The 23,108-nt window shown below is 37.4% G+C and overlaps 1 protein-coding gene across 23 annotated transcripts in view; it reads left to right on the top strand.

Moving 5' to 3' along the window:
* The window catches only part of SENP6 (SUMO specific peptidase 6), a 132,845-nt gene that overhangs the window by 89,697 nt on the left and 20,040 nt on the right, over positions 1-23,108 (top strand). For 8 of the 23 annotated variants that reach the window (XR_014807946.1, XR_014807944.1, XR_014807942.1 and 5 more), the window contains 8 exons: positions 551-938; positions 7,014-7,252; positions 11,534-11,704; positions 14,040-14,073; positions 14,470-14,664; positions 15,634-15,860; positions 17,468-17,577; positions 17,690-17,806. Coding sequence is in view for 17 of the 23 variants with exons in the window: in XM_084964589.1 (XP_084820715.1) it covers positions 551-938; positions 7,014-7,252; positions 11,534-11,704; positions 14,040-14,073; positions 14,470-14,664; positions 15,634-15,860; positions 17,468-17,577; positions 17,690-17,806 (1,481 nt within the window). In the remaining 6 variants the exon portion in view is untranslated. Of the gene's footprint in view, positions 1-550; positions 939-6,995; positions 7,253-11,533; positions 11,705-14,039; positions 14,074-14,469; positions 14,665-15,633; positions 15,861-17,467; positions 17,578-17,689; positions 17,807-23,108 lie in introns of all 23 variants that reach the window. The other 15 variants (XR_014807954.1, XR_014807958.1, XM_021092302.2 and 12 more) reach the window with 3 other exon arrangements.

The raw sequence follows: 23,108 nt of genomic DNA, 5'->3' as shown, positions 1-23,108 counted from the left end.
CCAACCTCATGGTTTCTACTTGGATTTGTTTCTGCTGGGCCACGACAGAACTCCAAAAAAAATTTTTTTTAACAAAATAAACATTCTGGCTTGGTGATTTTTAAATCCCAAGGCAATGATGAGTCATTGTAATATTTCAGGTGAAAGATGGGTTTGGTGTTGTGTTGTGCTTTTTTAAATATGGAAAGAACAGTCATGGCAGGTGATGTTTTGATAGGAGAAGCACAATCACATCAGTTTTGGGGAAGATTATATGTGTGAATTGAGAATCTAGATATTGATTCTCTTAAGATTAATTATCTTGTGTGCCTTAAAAAACCTTATTTAGCCCTTGAAGAGTGTAGTAGTCCAATTTGAGACTGCTGGACTAGGTGGTTTTGAAAATTTCTTCCAGCAATTTGATGCTAAATCCCAAATACCATTCAGGATTTTGTGGTAGCCATGGTGATTGTGATGGGAAGAGATTTAATTTGGAGATTTTTGTTGTTTCATGATCTTGAAATAAAACACCAAAGTCTTTTTGTTCCTTTTATTTTTTCTGGAATTTAAGGTTTCTAAACAGTGTGGATATTGTCCAAAATGTGGAAAAGAAAAAGAAAATCAGACCAAATGCCAAAGTTGTGGTATTCCTTTTCTTAAGGATTTGCAAAGAAATTGCAGACAAGCTGTAACTTTGAATGAATCGACTGGACCATTATTAAGAACATCAATTCATCAGAATTCTGGAGGACAGAAGTCACAAAACATAACATTATCAGCCAAGAAGTTTTATGGCAACAGTGTGGGAAAGATTCCAATTGATATTATTGTGAATTGTGATGAAAGTGGACAGAATTATTTACAGACTAATGGTAAAGTCATTTTATCTAGGGCTAAAGTAGCCAAAATCACAAACCTGAAAGAAAGGAAAACAAGCCTGTCAGACCTGAATGACCCAAGTAAGTATTTTACTCCCTTTAGTGTTGCTTATATCAACCCATTATTTTTTTTAATGTGAACATGAGGGTATTTCAGGAGTGTATCATAAATGGATGTCTTCCTGTTATATAACATGCTTTTTGGGTAGATGATTAAACCTGTCTATGGAGTTGGAAAACAGTAACTGACATTGTGGTTCTTATCCATCTCAAATAGTTAAAAAAACAAAACAAAACAAAACAAAAACCACCAACCTTGTCCCTAGTCTTAGATCAAATGCCACTTTTGCTACACTTTCTAACTTTGGCTGAGTTAATTTTATCTCTGCTCTGTAAGTGGATATTATTTCCTGCCTGATAGAGTTCTGGAGGGAGTAAGTTAAAAAATAACAAAGTGCCTAGCATAGTTCAGGAAAGCATTTGACACAAGATTAGTTCCCTTACTACTTTGTTCCTCCCCTAAATCTTTTTCTTATCTTTAGTCACATGTACCTATGTGTATGTATGTTTGAAATACATATAATAAAGAGTGGAAACAACCAGGAACTGGTTGAGTTTACTATAGTGTGTGTAGCTGTAAAAGGGGAGAAAGGTGCCGTGTAATACTGTGGAGAAGTTCCCCCCTATGGCACAGTTGGTTAAAGATCTGGGTTATCTCTGTGGAGGTGCTGCTTGGATCCCCAGATCTATTCAGTGGGTTAAGGATCCTGCGTTGCTGCAGCCGTGGCATACATGGGTTACAGTTCTGGCTCGGATTTGATCCCTGACGTGGGAACTTTTGTTTGTCGTGAATGTAACCAAAAAAAGGGGAAAAAAATATTGTGGAGAGTGAATAGCCACAGCAATGTGGGATCCAAGCCACATTTTTTACCTACACCACAGCTCACAGCAACGCTAGATCTTTAACCCACTGAGCGAGGCCATGGATTGAACCCTTATCCTCATGGATCTTAGCCAAGTTCCTAACCCTCTGAGCGAGAATGGGAACTCCTCAAGATCTTTAATCAAGTGAATAAAGCAAGGTACAGATCAGAGTTTGTAGTACACTACTCTTTGTTTATGAAGAGCAGGAGATAAAAATAGGTTTGATTTTTTTAATGGAAATATATAAATCAAAAGCTAATTTTAAAAAGTTATTTGAAAGAGTAGGAAACAGTGTAGGCATTAGAAATAGTTGCTAGTTTTCTCTAGATATACCTTATTTTATAGACTTGACTTTGGAACCTTGTAAATGCTTTATGTGATTATAAAACAAAATTAAATTTGAGATTTAAAACAAAATGATCAATATAGATCTAATTATTTTTTAGATCACCCGGAATTATTTTATATGAATTTAAATTAAAATAATATTTTGGCCGAACTTCCTTAATGTGATATATTTCAAAGTCAAACAGAACTCCAAAAGAATACAGAAGAAAAATAAAAGAAGTGAAAATAACTGTAACTTTAAATTTGAATTGGTGATAATAGGGTGACCTTATTAGGTATTTTCTCATAAATAGAAAATGTTTTAGAAACAGTAAACAAAAAATGCGTAGAAACAGTAAGCAACCCTTCTTATAGAAAGAAACACCCCTAGTTCCCATATTTGTTTTTGAATACCATTTTCCAGTAAAAATCATCAGAACTCCTCAGAGAAATGCCTGACTCCAGGTCTGGAGCATGAATTTATAAAATAATCTCCATCATCTAGTCGTATCACGAAGCATGGAAACGTCAGGAATACCCATGGTCATGCCGTGAGCAAATAGAAGCTACAGCAAAAGGGTTCCCACTGACTAAGCATGTGATTGCTTGGGTCACAAAAGGAATTGTAACTACAATGTATTGAAATATGTCAAATATATCATAATTAGTTCACAATGCTATCCCCATTCCCCACAAAGGAAAAAAGTTCTCCACTTCTTACCTTATAAAAGGGATAAAATCATGATTTTTTTTTTTGACCTCAGAAACATGTCAAATTCTGTTTCAATTTGTTTCAGTGTAAAAACCTCAACACATACCAGTGCATTAGCTTATTTAAAAAACAATTAATTACACCTATACATATAATAAAATTCATTAAGTAATTTTAAAAAATTAAAAATAAAATTAGCATTAAAAAAAAGCAACTACTGTATGACAGCTATCTGGCCAATGCTCTGTCATGATGTTATGGGGATGTTAGTATTTTATGATACATTTTTAATGTTATACCAATGCAATATTAAATATTGGGGGATTTTTGGGGCCGCACTTGCGGCATATGGAGGCATTTGACCAGGCTGGGTCAAATCGGAGCTGCCGGCCTACACCATAGCCATAGCAATGCGGGATCTGAGCCACATCTGCAGCCTGCACCACAGCTCATGGCAACTCTGGATCCTTAACCCACTGAGCGAGGCCAGGGATCAAACCTGCAACCTCATGTTTACTACTTGGATTCATTTGCACTGTGCCACAACGGAAACTCCTAAATATTGTTAATATCATTTGGCTATTTCCTAATGGTGAGGTTTTTATATTTTATTATAAGATATAAATAAAACTAATTAGGCAGTTACTGGGTATTGTTCTGAGCCAAACTTTATATTGGAAACTCAACATTCTAAGATGCCAGAACAAGGGGAACTGGAAGTTAGTAAGGCTGAGTTAAGTAGGAAAAACAAAATAAATTCATGTGGTTCTGAGATGCTTTAAGCAGTTTACTATTTAGAGCTTAACCTGGAATCATATCAACCATGAATTAAAAACATAAAGCATAAACTTCTTACCTCCTCTGCTCAAAAAAAGAAAAACACAAAACCAACATTCCAGAGTTGCTGTTGTGGCCCAGTGGTTAATGAATCCGACTAGGAACCATGAGGTTGTGGGTTCGATCCCTGGCCTTGCTCAGTGGGTTAAGGATCCGGTGTTGCTGTGAGCTGTGGTGTAGGTCACAGACATGGCTCGGATCCTGCACTGCTATGGCTATGGCGTAGGCTGGCGGCTACAGCTCCAGTTAGACCCCTAGCCTGGGAACCTCCATATGCTGTGGGAGCGGCCCTAGAAAAGGCAAAAAGACGACAAAAAAAAACAAACCAATATTCCCCATTAAAGAAGATGGGAAAATATCTTCTGTTTTAAGATATTGTTTGTTACGTGCTTATCTGCTCTGTTTTGTGATGAAAGTTTATATACCATTTAACTTGGTTTAATTTGGTTACTAATACAACCCTGTTTTAAGACAGCCTAGACTTAAGTGTTTTCAATATTACATGCGTATGGGCTGTTGGAGTTTAAATTTAAAAAACAAACGGATTTTTCTGGTTCCAAAGTCTGTCTTCTTGATATATTTTATCATTCTTAAATTTTGTATTCCTGTTAAAATAGTTTATTATTATGAAGCTTCTTTTCTTCTTTTTTTTTTTTTTCATCTTTCTATCTTTTCCAGGGCCGCACCTACAGCATATGGGGGTTCCCAGGCTTTTAGGGGTCTAATCAGAGCTGTAGCCACCAGCGTACACCAGAGCCACAGCAATGCCAGATCCGAGCCGAGTCTGCAACCTACATCACAGCTCAGGGCACTGCTGGATCCTTAACTCACTGAGCGACGCCAGGGATCGAACCTACAACCTCATGGTTCCTAGTCAGATTCCTTAACCACTGAGCCATGACGGGAACTCCTGATGCTTCTTTTCTATCCATGGTGGTCAAATAATAAATAATATATACAGTTTGTCAAGTGATGATAAATTCTATGTAGAAAAGTGAAGCATTGCCAGGGAGGAGAGGGAGTGACACGCACCACGCTGAAGAATCTTGCAGTTTTAGGTAGTGGTGGAATAGACAGCCTTGTTAAAGTAACTTTTGAACATTGCCTAGAATGATGTGCGCAGGGGGATATGCTGACACCTGTGGGAACAGATTTGGAGTGTAAATGCAAAGACCTTGTGTTAGTCTGCTTGGGTTGCCATAACAGAATAGCACAGACTGAGTGGGCCTAAACAACAGGAATTTATTATCTCGCGTTTCTGGATGCTGGAAGTCCAAGATGAAGGTGCCATCAGGGTTGGGGTCTGATGAGGTCTTTCTTCCAGGCTTATAGACAGCTGCTTTGTGCCATGTCCTTACATGGCCCTTCTATTGTGCTTGCACAGAGAGAGGAAGATCTCTGTCGTTTCATTTTCCACTGACGCTAGTTCTGTCAGATTAAGACCTCACCTTTATGACCTTATTTAACCTTTGTTACCTCTTTGTAGACCCTGTCTCCAAGTATAGCCACATTGGAGATTAGGGCTTCAGCAGGAACTGTGAGGGGGACACAATTTAGTCTGTTACAGACCCTGACTCAAAATCTTGTATATTTATATAGACTGAAATCTGTGTTTTATATAGAAGCAAAGCAGCTTTAAGATGAGCTCCTTAACTGTATGTCATCTTTGCATACTCTTTCTCCAGTTGCTTTACAATTATGGTCACAACTTTTAAGTTAATAAAGCAAGAGCTATGTGGTACAGTTCTATCTGTTGTAGCTTTGGAACTTAAGTTTTTGATAGAGTAGATATAGAAGTTTTAATGTCCCTGAAGCACAATTAAAATAATTAAAACTAGGTTTATTGTTTTTGTGTGTATTTCTATGTAGTTTTTCATAAACAACATGGACATTTCATGGACTTTTTAAAAAGCATATATGTGTCAGCCATATAAACCTTTTATATAAACCTTTTATATACCTAAAACCGTTTTATATATATATATATAAAACCTTTTATATACATATAAACCTTTTATATATTAAATCATTTAATCTTGAGACAGTCCTTTCAAATAGGACTTTGTTGTTCCCAGTTTTACATAGAGGAGAAACTGAGGCAGATAGCTGGTAAGTGGCAAGACCCTAACTTTCAAGTATGTGTAAATCAGTTTTGACCTTTTAATCTGTCCTGTTAGATTTTTTCCATTAATAAAATACCAGTTCTGAAAAGGATTAAATTTAGTATTTGTTCCTGAGACTGGATAACAATGGTGGTGATGCCTTTCTGGAACTTGTATATGACTCAGAAAATAGTAACTAAGCATTTATGTGTGGGATACAGAAAAAGAAAATTGCTCCTACAGGTTTATGCATTTTCAGCACATGACTTTTAGATGCTTTTTCTTTGCCAGGCACTGTTTTAACTCTAGCAGTAAGCAAAGCAATATTCTTGCTCTTTTATAATTTGTATTAGTGGGAAGAGACAAATAAGCAAGCAAACATCCACAACAACAGAAATTTAACTTAGTTGATGTGAATACACAAATATCTGTATGCTTACTTTAGATTAGGTAGTCAGTCGAAAAGTGTTTTAAGTTCTTGATGACAGAAATTCAAAGGGGTTAGAGCAGTTACAGTCTAGACAGGAACAAGCTGGTGGTGATGCTTGAAGAACAGAAAAAGTGCCAGTGTACCTGGAACAGGAAGAGAGAAGGATGGAAGAGCGTGAAAGAGTAGGCTAGGAGCAGAATATGTTGTATTTATAAACCAGAGTAAGGAGTTAGGATTTGACTGAAATGCAGTATGCTGGCTCTACAGAATTATGATATAGAGATGAGTTTGATAAGATTCAATAATGAGTACAAGTCATAAGAGCAGATTACATCCATCTAATGTCTTGTCTTGCCCATGTTCATTTACTCAACAAGATTTATTGAGCTTTAAGCATTGGTCCATGTTTTACCAAAGAGCAATTATGATATTCGTGCTGTCCTGTGTAAGGTAAAATTAGTTGGTCACATGCAGTTTTACACACATTTAAAATGCATGCGGTTTTGTGAATAATTATGCAGATTACCTTAAGACTTTCTGCAACTCTGAAATAGAGATTTTATAAACATTTAATGTGTGCTATAACTTGTTTCTGTGTGGTGATTGAAGTGGACTGTGCAATCAATTTTATATGTAAAAATGCTATTTCTAATTGTCAGAATTTAACCTTCTATAAGATAGAATGGATTGTGTCTTCCTTTTTATTAATCTCAGATTTGGAGGAGATCCAAAGCAAATTTGATACATCTCCTACTTTGGTAATAGCTTTACATGTTTAACTGACAGGAATAAAATACCTGAAGTAGTTAACATTTTCTTTATAGTCATTTTGTCCAGTGATGATGATGATGATGACGACGACAGTGACAGGACTAACCGAAGAGGAAACATATCTCCTCAGCCTGCTGATTCAGCATGTTCCTCCCCAGCACCATCCACAGGAAAAGTAGAAGCAGCTCTAAATGAAAATACCTGTAGAGCAGAGCATGAACTAAGAAGCATTCCAGCAGATTCAGAATTCAGTACAGTTACATTGCCAAGAAAAGCAAGAATGAAAGACCAGGTACTTTTCACATTTATTGACATTTACTTGTATGAAGTCTCCTTTGTACATAAACATATATAAAGGAAGTCTCCTTTATACATAAACATATATGTATAATCTAGTGGACAAGAAGAAGTCATTTTAACTTAGTTGTTTTACTAATATTGTTAGTTAAATGTTGGAGGAAAAAACAAAATAGAAAAGATAGGAATATAACAAAAAAGAAAAATCAGAAAGTAAACTTCTCCATGAAGAATACAGATTAAAGAAAATGGAATATAACTGTATACTTAATCTACTTTCAAAATTAATACAAAATCAGTTAATATGTACTACTGGCAAGAATCCAAGGGAAAGAGAACTTTCCTAATACGCTGATGGAAAAAAATTATTGTAACCTTTTGGGAAAGCAATGTCAATATCTACTAAAATATTATAGATGTATACTGAATTGCCAGATAATTCATACCCTAGACTCAGTCTCAAAGGAATCCCCTCCTTCCGATGCTTAGGTTTTATGTATAAATATGATTATTAGTGAACAAACTATTGCCTGTTAATATGGAAATGGCTGAAGAAACTGGTTATCTATACCATGGACTATTATGCTGCCACTGACAATAGTTATTAGATCTATATCAGTGACTTTTAGGATTTCTACATGGTACTGTTGAATTGAGAATACAAAGATGCAGAAATCTGTACATATTATTGTAAAAAAAAACTTTTTAAAAAATAAAAAACTCATGTTAAAAATTATATATGTGTGTAGTATGTCAGGAATTTTAGGAGTTATAGATTAAAAGTGTGGAAACAGGAGGAGTTCCCTTGGTGGCGCAGTGGTTAACGAATCCGACTAGGAACGATGAGGTTGCAGGTTTGATCCCTGGCCTCACTCAGTGGGTTAAGGATCTGGTGTTATTGTGAGCTGTGGTGTAGGTTGCAGATGCAGCTCAGATCCTGAGTTGCTATGGCTCTGGCATAGGCTAGCAGCTACAGCTCCAATTGGACCCCTAGCCTGGGGACCTGCATATGCCATGGGTGTGGTCCTGAAGACAAAAAATAAAAAATAAATAAGAATGTGGAAACATACATATTTGATTATTAAGATGGGAACAATAAGAAATGAAAAACAAAAAGTAACTGTAATAATATAAAAATGTGTGTTGATATATTTCATATAATCTTGGGGAATGCCTTTCCAAACATTTCAGTGCAAGCAAAAATAGTAAATGAAGAGATGAATATATTTGATTAAATAAAAAGTGCAGAACAGTGAACCAAAACACCATCCACAGAATTTTATAGTTACCTATCAAATGGTAAATGGGGGGAAAAAATGAAGTATGTGACAAAGTGTGAGTTGGTCCTTTGTATATTTTTAACTTCTAAAGAATCAAGAAATAGATGCAGGAGTTCCCGTTGTGGCTTAGGTTAAGAACCTGACGTTTGATTCCTCACCTTGTTCAATGGGTTAAGGATCCTGTGTTACTGTGGCTGTGGCATAGGCCTCAGCTGCGGCTCAAATTCAACCCCCTAACCTGGGAACTTCCATATGCCACAAGTGTAGCTCTAAAAAGAAGAAAAAGAAATAGAAACACACCATAGAAAAATGAATAAATGGAATGAATAAACTTTTTTTAAGTGAAAAACTGAAAACAAAATTAAAATATATTTTTAAGTGTTCTATTGCTGAAAAATTTTTTAAATATAATAGTTATTTCTTCTTGGTTAGTGTTTGGAGGAACAGAATGTTGGGTGTGTAAATTATTATAACTACGCCAGAGGGCAGTTTGGTGGTAATACCAGGATTTAGCTACAAAAGTGTTTATTGGAGAATAGTGTGTCATGGGGCAAGGTCAGAAATAACTCACGTGTTCGGTGGAGGAGCACTCAGTTAAACAAATAATGGATTTTTGTGTGGTAGAATTTTCACCCAGGCATGTGAACATTAAGGGTTCCTTGGGGCTGGTTCAGAGGCCCTTGGGAGAATGTGAACCATCCCAGTTCCAGGCTCAAGCTCTCCTCTGTGGATTCAGCTGGAACAGCTTATAAGCTTCCTAATAATGTCTCACTTCAAGAAATAATTCTAGGAGTTCCTGTCATGGCTCAGTGGTTAAGGAATCTGACTAGGAACCATGAGGTTGCAGGTTCGATCCCTGGCCTCGCTCAGTGGGTTAAGGATCTGGCGTTGCCATGAGCTGTGGTATAGGTCACAGACGCAGCTCAGCTCCTGTGTTGCTGTAGCTCTGGCGTAGGCTGGCAGCTGTAGCTCCGATTAGACCCCAGCCTGGGAACCTCCATATGCCGTGGGTGCAGCTCTAGAAAAAAAGAAAGACAAAAAAAAAGGAAAGAAATAATTCTAGTAGCACTGGGAACTATGTCTGGTCACTTATGATGGAGCATGATAGTGTCAGAAGAAAGAATGTACATGTATGTGTAACTAGGTCACCATGCTGTACAGTAGAAAATTGACAGAACACTATAAACCAGCTATAATGGAAAAAAAAAATCATTTTATTAAAAAAAAATTCTAAAGCTAAAGATTTTTTAAATCTCTGATAGGTTTCTGTCAGTAACTTGGGAAATACTCATGGTAAATCTGTTGATAAGCCTGAGAAATTGGTTTATAGAAATAAATGTGTGTGTACTGCATTTTGTTTTAATACGTATTTTCTTCCTGTGACATAGATCACAGAAAAGTCTCTGGAAGAATAATGGAAATAGTGCCTATTTCAATGCAGTGGACATTTTTTTCCTTTTTACAGCTCCAGCTCCATCTGTGACATATGGAAGTTTCCAGGCAAGGGGTCAAATCAGTGCTGCAGCTGCCAGCCTATGCCACAGCCACAGTATTGCAGGATCAGAGTCACATCTGTGACCTACACCACAGTTTATGGCAACATCAGATCCTTAACCCACTGAGCAAGGCCAGGAATTGAACCCACATCCTCATGGATACTAGTCAGGTTCTTAAACCACTGAGCCACAGTGGGAACTCCCTCGTCTTTTTATCAAGATCATGTTCTATTCTTGTGATGATAATAAGGTTTTTAACATAATAACTTTATTTTTAGTTACATTTAATTGAAATTATATAATTACATAAAAGGTGTTTTTATATTATGATTAATTTGCATTTGGAAGTAAGTGTGAGATCTTAACGGTGAAGTACTTTAACTTTTGGGGGGGGGGTTGTTTGTTTTGGGGGTTTTTTTTGGCTCCACTCACAGCATGTGGAAGTTCCTGGGCCAGGGGTTGAACCCTTGCCACAGCAGCTACCTGAGCCACTGCAGTGACAACACCAGATCCTTAACCTGCTACAGCTCAAGGGAACTCCAGTTTAACATTTTTTAATATGTAAAGAAGCTTCATTTTTGTTTCGTTTTGTTTTTTCATTTTAGGGTCTCATCTGTGGCATATGGAAGTTCCTAGGCTAGGGGTCGAATTAAAGCTATAGCTGCTGGCCTGCACCACAGCCACAGCAATGCCAGATCCGACTCATGTTTATGAACTAACTACACCATAGCTCACAGCAACACTGGATCCTTAACCCACTGAGCAGGACCAGGGATCAAACCCGTATCCTCATGGATACTGGTTGGATTCATAACTTGCTAAGCCACGATGGATACTGCTAAAGAGGTGTTTTATTATATAAATGTTTTCTTAATTACCTGTTTTCTGAAGAATTGCTGACTCAATCGAAATACTATAATCACTACCTCTATTACTAGCTAACTTATCCAGCATTTTACTGTGCATGAAGCACAGTGCTAATCTGTTTGTATGCATTAGCTCATTTGAATAAATACTCTTAGTTTATGAAACCAGCACTTAAAGAGTTATTAAATTTTACAGATCATTAAAAGGTGGTATAGCTGTGATTTGAACCCAGGCTGTCTGATTCCATTTTTCACTCCTGTACTGTTACTGGAGTTTCAACTAATAACCAGATAAAGCATACCAAGATAAAATAGGAAGGGTTTAGGATTCCCGCTGTGGCATAGCGGGTCAGAGACCCAGCATTGTGTACTGTGGTGGCTTGGATTCAATTCCTAGCCCTGGAACTTCCATATATGGTGGGTGTGGCTGAAAAAAAGAAAAAAAAAAAAAGTGGGAAGGATTTACTGTTATTGTTATAAAATCAATAAATATTTACTTCATCTATCACTGTTGAAGTCAACTCAATTTTATGTTTTTATAATTTCTTATGTTGAGTCTTCTTTGCATGTATCTACTTAGTTTGAAGCCTTGTTTTAGTACCTTATTAAGTGAAATTTTTCTTTTCTTTTTCAGTTTGGTAATTCTATTATCAGTACACCTCAAAAACGTCGCAAAGTGATTTCTCAAGAAACTGTAGTTGATCCTGTATCTTTAAGCTGCCAAAGTTCCTTTGATAGAGTATTTTTAAACTGTCGAAGTATACGAGTAGGAACACTATTCCGACTATTAATAGAACCTGTAATTGTAAGTACATTCTAAGCTCCTTACTGTACCAACTGCAAGAGTCAGAATTTCATAGCTAAGGCTAATATGTAATATTTTTACATTTATAAGTTGAAATATTTTATAGAATATTAAGATTATTTCAAGATTTCAAATTGCTTTAGGAATGTGTAAATAATTCTAAATAGTTCCTCACCGTAAAAATGAAAGGGTAAAAAATATATCATAGGAGTTCCCACTGTGGCTCAGTGAGTTAAAGGACCCAACATCTCTGTGAAGATGTGGATTCAATCCCTGGCCTTGCTTGGTAGGTTAAGGATCTAATATTGTCACTTGTAGCAGCTCAGGTTGCTGCTGTGGTACGGTTTTGATCTCTGGACGGGGAACAGCCACATGTGGTGGGCAAAGCCAAAAATTAAAAAAAAAAAAAAATTGTGGAATAACCTGCTCTCAAGTTCCTTCTGATGTGATGTAGTGGGATGTGTAAAATATCACTTATGTGCTATATTTGCTGGAAAGTGTGGCCTGAATTTTAAAGTGAGGAATCACAAGTCTAGGATATTGTACATTTTGCAGAACTTTTCCAGGATTCTTCAAAGACTGTATCTTGAAGAACAGAGGGAGGAAAATTCTCGTCTGGTCTAGGCTGAAGTAGACAAAGGACAAAAATAACCTTAACAGAATCCTGGATTTGGGGAAAAGTTGAAACAGCAGTAAAGGACAATTTTGAGCAGTTGGGGAAATCTGAGTATTAACTTTGTGTTGAGTGAAGTTAATCTTGATTTTCTTAGATGTGGTTTGGGTTGTGTAGGAGAATGGCCTTGTTCTTGGGAGATACATGCTGAAGAATTTAGTAATGGACTGCTATGATGTCCCCTGCCTGCTTTATGCTGGTTTGGCAAAAGGGAAGTGTGTATACACATAGAAACTCTGATGACTTAGATTTGGCAAGATATTAAGAGTTAGTGAATCTAGGTAAGGATTATTTGGGTGTTCATTGTAATAGTCTGTCAACTTTAAGGTTGTAATAAATAAGCCAATAATAGAAGAAATACTCTAGTAGGTGCTTGAATAAAAAAGGTAAAACCTGCCTTTCTGAGAGATCCTTGGCAGAGGGGGAGTGTGGATTCTCATAATAAAGCACAGAGTACATATATACAATGGAATACTACTCAGCCATAAAAAAGGACAAAATAATGCCATTTGCAGCAACATGGATGGAACTGGCGACTTTCATACTGAGTGAAGTAAGTTAGAAAGAGAAAACCAGACACCATATGATGTCACTTATATGTGCAGTCTAAAATATGGCAGAAATGATCTATATGCAAAATAGAAATAGATCATGGACATGGAGGGAGACTTACGTTTGCCATTGGAGGGGTAGGGATGGACTGAAAGTTTAGGGTTACTATTGCATTTGTGGTTGATAAGCAATGAAATCCTGCTGTATAGCACAGGGAACTATATCCAGTCCTTTTGATGGACATGATGGAAGATAAGGTGAGAGAAAGAATGTGTAGGTCACTTCGCTGTATAGCAGAAATTGACAGAACATTGTAAATCAGTTATTTAAAAAAAAAAAAAGGCAGTCCCTTGGAAAACCACTTGTTTCAAAGTGCATAGCATGAGTAATCCTTTCCCAACCAAATCAAAGGTCTAGCCCTGTGTATCTGCTCAGATTGGCTGAAATCACACATGTTTAAGGTACTTACAGACGGTTTAAACTGGTTTTTAACTTCTGTTGCCTAAGGAGCCTGACAGAGCCCATCCTTTTCTTAAGTAACTCCTAAAGCTTTCAGGTCTCTAACATAATGGGAAGTTATTCCTGGCACATTTATAGAGAAGTAGTGAGAGGGAAAAATTGCAGTAATTGAGAACATTAAGTATATACCTAGGCAAGTGTGAAGGAACACACACACACAAAAAAAGAAGCATAGAGTATGTGGATCAGTTTTTCTTTTTTTTTTTTTTTTTGTCTTTTTGCTATTTCTTGGGCCGCTCCTGCGGCATATGGAGGTTCCCAGACTAGGGGTCTAATCGGAGCTGTGGCCGCCAGCCTACACCAGAGCCACAGCAACGCAGGATCCGAGCCGCGTCTGCGACCTACACCACAGCTCACGGCAACGCCGGATCGTTAACCCACTGAGCAAGGGCAGGGACCGAAACCGCAACTTCATGGTTCCTAGTCGGATTCGTTAACCACTGCGCCACGATGGGAACTCCCTGGATCAGTTTTTCTGACATCTATAGTTTTAAGTCCCAAATAACATGTCATTTAGGGTGTTTGTGTGTAGCAAAATCTTCAGAAATCTATGATTGTTACTAATTTATCTTGTGTTTTTTTTTTTTTTAGTTTTGTTTAGATTTTATCAAGATAAAGCTAGAAGGTAAGCTAATTTATGTCCTTTTGCTTACTAAAGCTTTGTTTACACTAAAACACTGTACTGAAATAAAAAATTAAATGAGGTTCTTAGAATTCACCAAGTTCTTTAGTTATTACACATATCTTCTTAAAGGGCATATATCTTAATAGTATAATTTCATTAGATAGAACCACAGGAGCTTTGTTTTTTAAGTGTACTTCATTAGAATCATCTTTTCATTTGGAAAAATGTTGACACTTATTTAAGATAAAAGATTTTGCTTCATTTCTCACTGAGTTACTATTTACAAAATAAATATGTACTTAACTTTAAAATTGTACTTCCTCGTAGTGTGCTCCATTCATGATTTTGTCCCGTTAAGAACCGATCCCTTTTCCATTTCCATTTGTTTTTCTCCAGAACCAGAAAATGATCCTGTAGGGATTACCTTAAATACCTCTGATCTAACTAAATGTGAATGGTGTAATGTCCGAAAATTACCAGTAGTGTTTCTTCAGACGACACCAGCAGTGTATCAGAAATTGAGCATGCAACTGCAGATGAACATGAAGGATAATGTGTGGAATGATTGTAAAGGAATAAATAAGTTAACAAGTAAGTTATGTAGAATAAATAGAGTAATACATACAGTGCATTGGTTAGCAGGATATGAGTCCGCTTTGATAGACACCTTAGAATTATATTACCTCCAGTCCTTAGAGTGACTTTGTAAGATAAATATTATATCCCTCATTATACAGGTGAGGAAAAGTCCACAGAAAGTGAAGGTTCTGAAGATAAAGCCCAGGTTTACACATTTAGAAAGTTTCCAAAATGGATTAAAACTCAAAAGATATATACTCTTTATTTTAACGTTGTATAATCTGAGTACAGTGAAGTGTGTTTGTTGTTGTTGTGTTTTTTTCATGCACTGATGTAAAACAGCCATCAGTCTGGAATCCTTGAAACTTAGCCTGAAGAGGAAGTTTTAAAGTTCATAGAACAGGTCTTCATCCCCTACAGTAAATAGAAGTGGTTCTTCAGTATGTTTCCTTTTCCTTTCAACCTTTGTGGCATAGCGTAACTAGTTGTAAAGTAAATGCTTTTCTTCAGTAATTGTTTCTTCAGCTTTATGATGATGAGTCCCTGAAAGCTACTGCTAAAGCTGCAAGAATTGGCCTATTAGTGAATAGCAGTTTTTACAGTTAAATATAAAGATATTATCTGCCCATTTGTCAGTTGTGTTTCACAAAAATGTTAACTGATTATATATTTAAAACTATAAATATATGTGGACCCTATTAGATGAATTCAGTTAGTTAGATCTATGAGTAGGTTTGTTCTTGACCTGCTGCTAGAGTAATGTGTTCTGGTTCCTTTCTCTTAGTAACTTAAGTGACATTGTTAGGTGACACTGTCACTGGTCTCTATTCTAGTATTTATTGTATATCCACTGTATGCCAAACACTATTTGAATGCTTAAGCCAGGATTTCTGGTGATATTCCTGGAAATGAGTAATTGTTACTTTTTTTCTAGTATCTGTTTTTTCTTTTAGACTTATAATTATATTGATTTCTTTTCAGATTTGGAAGAACAATACATAATTCTAATTTTTCAAAATGGCCTTGATCCTCAGGCAAATATGGTATTTGAAAATATCATTACCGAAATTGGTGCAAAGAATAAGGTGTCCAATTTTTTTGCGAAAATTCCCTTTGAAGAAGCCAATAGCAGACTTGTTGCCTGTACAAGAACCTATGAAGAGAGCATCAAAGGAAGTGGTGTGCAAAAAGAAAACAAAATTAAAAATGTAATTATGTCTTTAATGTAATTTTTTTTTGTCTTTTTAAGGCCGAACCCACGGTATATGGAGGGTCCCATGGTAAGTAGGGGTCGGATCAGAGCTATAGCCACTGGCCTACACCACAGCCACAGCAACATAGGATCCAAGCTGCGTCTGCAACCTACACCACAGCTTGGGCAACATCGGATCTTTAACCCACTGAGCAGGTCCAGGAATAGAACCTGCATCCTCATTACTAGTCAGATTCATTTGTGCTGAGCCACAGTGGGAACTCCTGTAATGTAATTTTAAACTATAGCTTTAAAAGGAAATTTGGTTCATTATCACATTGTTCATTTGGAGTTAGATCTTTTAAATTCCTTTTCATAATTATTTGCTTTTTTTTTTTTTTTCCCCTTCCTTTTTAGGGCCACACCTGTGGCATATGGAGGTTCCCAGGCTAGGGATCTAATCGGAGCTACGCTGCTAGCCACAGCCACACCAGATCCAACCTACACCACAGCTCATGGCAATGCCAGATCCAGATCCTTAACCCACTAAGCGAGGCCAGGGATCAAACCCTCAACCTCATGGTTCCTAGTCGGATTCGTTATCGCTGCACCACGATGGGAACGCCCGGAATTATTTGATTTTATATGTGGTTTGTGAGCTATCTTGTACCAAAACATTAATGGTTGGCAGGTAACTTGTGACACAGATAGTAACTGGTACAGGTCTCAGAAGCCTTTTCATTTTAGTTCCTTTCCACACTCCATTCTTATCTTTATTTTTTGTCTCCTTTTTTCTTTTTTCCCCCACTCTCAACATGTGCTACTGTTCCAATTGATTGTTACTCTGTTTCTTAAATTCGCTAGTGGTTCTCAGTGGTAACATTGGCTTCAGTACAAATAAAGGAGTGTTGGTCCCTGATGTACTGTACACTTCTGTGTAACGTGGATATTTAAGTATATTTCACTGTAGAAATACTTAAATCTTCTCAGCCTGCCTACAGATTTGGAAATAGCACTCTCTAAGGCATAATATTGGTGAAGTTGAGCAGGGCTTCACCAGAAAAGAGCTGTTCACACAATTAGGGAGTTGAGGAAAAGAACAGAAGGGGGAAGGGGAACCAGTCCTCTTCTTTGTAGAATTAACCATGGAAGATGATTCCAGAGCAAGAAAAGAGCAGCTGCAATTATAAGGCAGCTGTGATGGACTCAGGTTGCAGTGGAAGGCTCTTTGTTTAAGGACTCCTTCATTTCTGGAGAATTGAAGCTCAATGGACTGTGTTCCCTGAGCCTCTGCTCCTGTATTCCATGGATTGCCTAGCCACTGAATTTAGGTAGACCTTCACTGGAGGAACAGCCACTATCTAGTCTTTGTATTTTACGAACATAATATAATTTAATATAGAGAGTAGAGATTTCAGACAAGATACTAGAAAACAATTATTACAAAATTGGAGAAGTATCACTGTTCAGAAGCTACAGATAGAAAGAAAATGGACCCAAGTTTTGCCTGTTTCTTATTTTTAATCCTCTTTCATTGAAAAGCCTTTTTGCCATGTACTTTACTTTTCATTGAAAATTTTTCAAATTGGCTTTGTGAATTGATAATTTAATTTATTTTACCAGGTGGGCATTGAATCTAAAATACAGTTTAAAAACAAACAAGAATTACAGTTTTTTGATGACGAGGATGAAACTGGAGAGAGCCACACCATCTTCATGGGCCCCGTAGAAAAGTGAGAGAAATTCCTTTACATTTGCAACCTTCTTAAATTTCTTTTCTTTTACTACATTTCAGTTCTATATTATAGTTTTATTTATTTACTTATTTTTTAAATTTTGTTACAGATTAATAGTATATCCACCACCTCCAGCTAAGGGAGGTATCTCCGTTACTAATGAGGACCTGCACTGTCTGAGTGAAGGGGAATTTTTAAATGATGTTATTATAGACTTTTATTTGAAGTAAGTTAATTTTCTACTAGCCTTTTAGCAAATTTTTAACATTTCATAATGTATGTCTTTGTTTCCAAGAGTCAAAATTGTTTGGATTTTGAATTCTATCACTGCCATTTATTGTGTGACATTTGGGAAGTTATTTAGTATTTCTACCTATGTTTCGTCATTTTAAAAAATGGGGATAATAATAATACCTAAAAGGATCGTAAGAGTGAAATGATACACATTTCAAGTGCCAGGAAGAATACCGGGCATGTGAAAACTGATCATAAATGACAGCTTATTATATTGGGGTTTTTTTGTTTTTTAGCTTTTTAGGGCCACACCTGCAGCATTTGGAGGTTCCCAGGCTAGGGGTCGAATCAGAGCTACAGCTGCTCGCCTACACCACAACCACAGCAACGCCAGATCCAAGCCGCGTCCGAGATCTACACCACAGCTCACGGCAACACTGGATCCTTAACCCTCTGAGTGAAGCCAGGGATGGAACCCGCAACCTCATGGTTCCTAGTCAGATTCATTTTTGCTGTGCCACGACGGGAACTCCATATTGCTATATTTTAAGCCTCTAAATTTGTTACTATCCTAGGTTAAGTAATAATTTGTTGAGCCAGGTGCAAAAGTATGATTTCACTTGTTTCCTTCAATAAATGTTCAAGTACCAACTTTGTGTCAAGTACTACTTTGTTAGAAGTTTATGATCTTATGGGGAGCACAGATATGGGATCAAAGTATTGGCAGAAGCATTAACATGGTACAGACATAGCATGAAAAAGAAAGCTTTTTTTTTTTTTTTTTTTTTTTTTTTTCCCCCATTCTCTTCGGGGGTTGGTAAATAAGCTTTCCTGGAAGGGCTTACATCATGACCCTGAATCCTTATGCATGCACATGTGTGTACACTGTGTTTATACATGGATTAAGTTGTGCTTACTGACTTGGGATATAAAACAGGTGTGTGTATAAAACAAAACAGAACTTAACTATCAGTGTGTCTAGTGCTCTATTTTGTAGTTTATTCAGATGCATATCACAAGATGATATTTTTTTAAAAATTGGTTATTTAAAACTGCAGTATTGATTTTATAGCCTACAAATGGTTGCAACTCATTTTGGGAAAAGAAAACATTGTTATCAAGAATGAAAGGTTTTGGAGTTCCCTGGTGGCCTAGCAGATAAGGATATGGCATTGTCACTGCTGTGGCCCAGGTTCGATCCCTAGCCCAGGAACTTTTGCATGCCATGAGCACAGCCAGAAAATAAGATAAAATTAAATAAATTTTTAAAAAGATCTTTTAAAAAAAGAATGAAAGGTTTTGTTCAGAAAAGTAATTGAGTTTCCTTAAGGTCTTCTTTACAAGCATGTTCATTGTGAATGTGTAGATGAGCAATGCTTAAGGAAGTTTAATTAAGGTGATATATGAAGCCTAATTAAGGCATTTTAGTTGGAGTAAGGAAGAAATAATGAAATGTTTTAGGAGAGTTGTTTAGCAGGAGTCCAGGACTGATTGAATGGCTATTAAGAAGGGCAGAAATAAGCAGATGCCAAATAACTCCTGGTTTTCTTACTAGTGAGATGTGCTAAATGCTTTGCCACTAACTAAAGCCATGATTGTAGACACAGAACAGATTTGGGTAGGAGAGGGGACAAGTTCCCTTTTAGATGTCTGGGATACAACAAAGGGGACATTGCCAATAGACAGTTATATATATGTTTCTAGAGGTCAGTTGACTTCTGGCCTAGAGTCGTAACAGAATTAGAAGGCTTTACAAGTGGTAGTTTATGAGAGTGGATGGAATTGCATAGTAGGGATATAGAATGAGAAAAAGAGCTTTAAGGACAAAACCTGGAGAATAGATTTTTAAGAGACAGATGAGGAAAAAAGAGGCTCCCACAAATAAATTCTGAAGGTATTTGAGAGATAAGAGAAATCCAGAGAGGGTGTTCTAAGGAAATTGAAGAGAGCTGAAGCTTTAAAGGGGAATACATTTGGTAGTAACTGTACAGCAGGGGTTAACAAATAATGGTAAGGATAACTTTGAGGCACATGACCCTGAGCTCATTAGGGTCAAGTGTGGAGCTGTACTGGCACCCTGATCCCTGGCGGCTCCTGAGGCACCTGTCCTTCTCTTCCACCCAGCTGAGGTGATAACAGTGGAGGCCTATCAGTGGGGAGTCTCCCATCCCCACCTGTCAGTAACATGAGCCCTTCCACCTCTGATGGTGGCCTAGTGGGGAACCTGAACTTCACCCCCACATGGCAATAATGAGGTCGGAATAGCACAGGCTTACTAAAACACAAGAATTAAATAAGATCCAGAGTCTTGTAATACTCAAATTATCCAGATTTCAACTGAAAATATCTTGTCTCACCAAGAATCAGTGATCTCAAAATGAAAGAGAAAAGATCATCAATAGACAGCACTGAGATATTAGAATTACCTGATAAAGAATCATAAAAATTCTTTAATGAACAGTTGTGAATATATGTGAAGCTTCTGAAATAAATAGGGAGATTTAAAGAAAAAAGAAACAGAAAATTTAGAACTAAAATTAAAATAACAGGAGTTCCCATCATGGCTCAGTGGTTAATGAAACCGACTAGGAACCATGAGGTTGCAGGTTCGATCCTTGGCCTCGCTCAGTGGGTTAAGGATCCCGAGTTGCCATGAGCTGTGGTGTAGGTCGCAGGTGCAGGTGTGGCACTAGAAAAGACAAGAAGACAAAAAAAATAATAATAACTTTAACAGCAAATACATCTGGAGACTTCAATTTCCCTTTATCAACAGTTACTAGAAGAATTCCCTGGTGTCTCAATGGGTTAAGGATCTACTGTCATCACTGCTGTGGCACAGGTTTGATCCCTGGCCGAGGTACTTCCGCATGCAATGCCAGATCCAAGCCATGTCTGTGACCTATACCACAGCTCACAGTAACACTGGATACTTAGCCCACTGAGCGAGGCCAAGGATCGAACCTGCATCTTCATGGATACCAGTCGGGTTTGTTACCATTGAGTCACAGTGGGAACTCCCATGATTTTTTTTAAAGTCTGGATGTATATTTGTCTCATGATATTCTTAGAAAGGAATAAAAAAGAAGAAAGGTTTAAAAACTCACTATTTAAGTAATTCAGCTGCTCTCAGACCTCATTCTTTTCCATTTCTAACTCTGTAAGTTAGAAATAAACTTTTAAACAGTTTGCCAGAATTGCAAGAAGTAGACGGGCATTGGATCCAGAGAATATCAGTAAAATGCAAAGAGAAGTTCCCGCCATGGCACAGTGGGTTCAGACTCCAATTGCAGCAGCTCGGATCACTACAATGGCTTGGGTTCAATCCCTGGCCTGGTACAGTGGGTTAAAGGATTCGGCATTGCTGCAGCTCATAGCTGTGGCTTGGATTCAGTTCTCAGCCTGAGAACTCCCATATGCTGCGAGTGTGGCCATAAAATAATTTTTTTTTTTTAATGTAGAGAAGAAAAGAATTAATTTAAAAGAATTTTTTAAGGAATTAGTTTAATAAAAAGTACTTTCAAACTTTTAGTCAGCTTTTAACTTCATTAATGTCATGATTAAATGTCATGATTTAAATTCTTAGGTTGTCTACTTTATAACAGGTGAACAGTTTCACCATGACATTCAATATTTGAAGGATTTATATACTGAAAAAAAAAACAATACATCCAAATGAAAAAATTCCTACAAGTTCTTTTGTAATAAACTTGGATTTTCTCTTTAATTCTAGAGTAAGAGACTTAGTTGTTCCAACTAGAATTAATAATTCTAGTACATGTACATTTAAAAAAAACCCAGAACTATATACAGTCGCCGAAGTGCTTATGGATGTATATCTGATCAGAAGGACAATTTTGCAGTTTTGTTTTCTCACTTTTAAGTTTTTTAATTCCTCTAGGATTTGTTTTAGTGCATGATGAAGTAGAGACCTAATTTCATTTCTTTTCAGTGTGAGTAAATAACTGCCGTGAGGTTACTTATTAAGGAGTTCATCCTCTCCCCAGCACTGTCAAACGCCACCTGCGACACACACTAAGATAAAATAGTAGCACAGGTTTCTATCTCTGCATAAGTATCATGCTGCCATGATTACCACTGCTTTATTTTTTTTATTTCGAAAGGCTAGTTCTCCTCCTTAGTCTCCTAAAGGAATATTTGGGATATGCTTGGCTGGCTTTTTTTTTTTTTTTTTTTTGGCTTTTGGCTTTTGGCTTTTGTCTTTTTAGGGCCACACCTGCGGTACATGGAGGTTCCCAGGCTAGGGGTTGAATCACAGCTGTAGCTGCCGGCCTACACCACAGCCACAGCAACTCGGGATCCAAGCCACATCTGCGATCTACACCACAGCTCATAGCTACTCTGGATCCTTAACCCACTGAGCGATGCCAGAGATTGAACCCTCGTCCTCATGGATACTAATCGGGTTTGTTAACCACTGAGCCGCAAGGGGAACTCCATGCTTAACCTTTTGATTCTTTCAGATAAATTTTGGAATCAGCCTATTTTTAAAAGTCTTTTGGATACTTAACCTAGCAGGGGAGATAGCATGGTCACGAAGATGTTTTCCCAGGGTGAGGCTTAGCCACTGCACTGAGGGTGTGCTGATCCACCACTGCAATTTCTCCAAATGCAGGAAACACAGCTCTGTAATCTGCGGTAGTGAGGGATTAAAAAAGAAAAATCCTTTAGGGATTTTGATTGTAATTGCACTGCATCAGTGATTCTCAGGGGCGACAGGGGGCGGGGGGGTGTTTGGGACCCAGGGCATGTTTGACGATGTTTGCAGGCAGTTGTGGTTCTCAGAAAGGGGAGGGATGTTTGCTGATAGCATCTAGTGGGTAGAGGCCAAAGATACTGTTCAGCACCTGCACTGCACAGGACAGACCTGAAGTAGAGCACTGTCAGGCTTAAAATGCCAGCAGTGCCACACTTGAGAAATCCTCCATTAAGCTATGCAATTTCTTTTTCTTTTTTCTTTTTTTTTTTTTTTTTTTTTTTGTCTTTTTGCATTTTCTAGGGCTGCTCCTGCAGTATATGGAGGTTCCCAGGCTAGGGGTCTAATAATCAGAGCTATAGCCACCAGCCTGTACCAGAGCCATAGCAACGGGGGTTCTGAGCCACAGCTCACAGCAACTCTGGATCCTTAACCCACTGAGCGAAGGCCAGGGATCCAACCCACAATCTCATGGTTCCTATTTGGATTTGTTAACCATTGAGCCATAACAGGAACTCCAATCTATGCAATTTTGAGACAACCAATACTTAAATTTTTGAGTATTTCAACAAACAGATTT

This window comes from Sus scrofa, chromosome 1, assembly GCF_054392235.1.
Source record: "Sus scrofa isolate SSC_HxYL_T2T_F1_AM1 chromosome 1, Sscrofa_HxYL_maternal_Yorkshire_Landrace_v2.0, whole genome shotgun sequence".
Lineage (NCBI taxonomy): Eukaryota > Metazoa > Chordata > Mammalia > Artiodactyla > Suidae > Sus > Sus scrofa.
The sequence above is the reverse complement of the archived record's forward strand: the minus strand, read 5'-3'. Positions and strand labels throughout refer to the sequence as shown.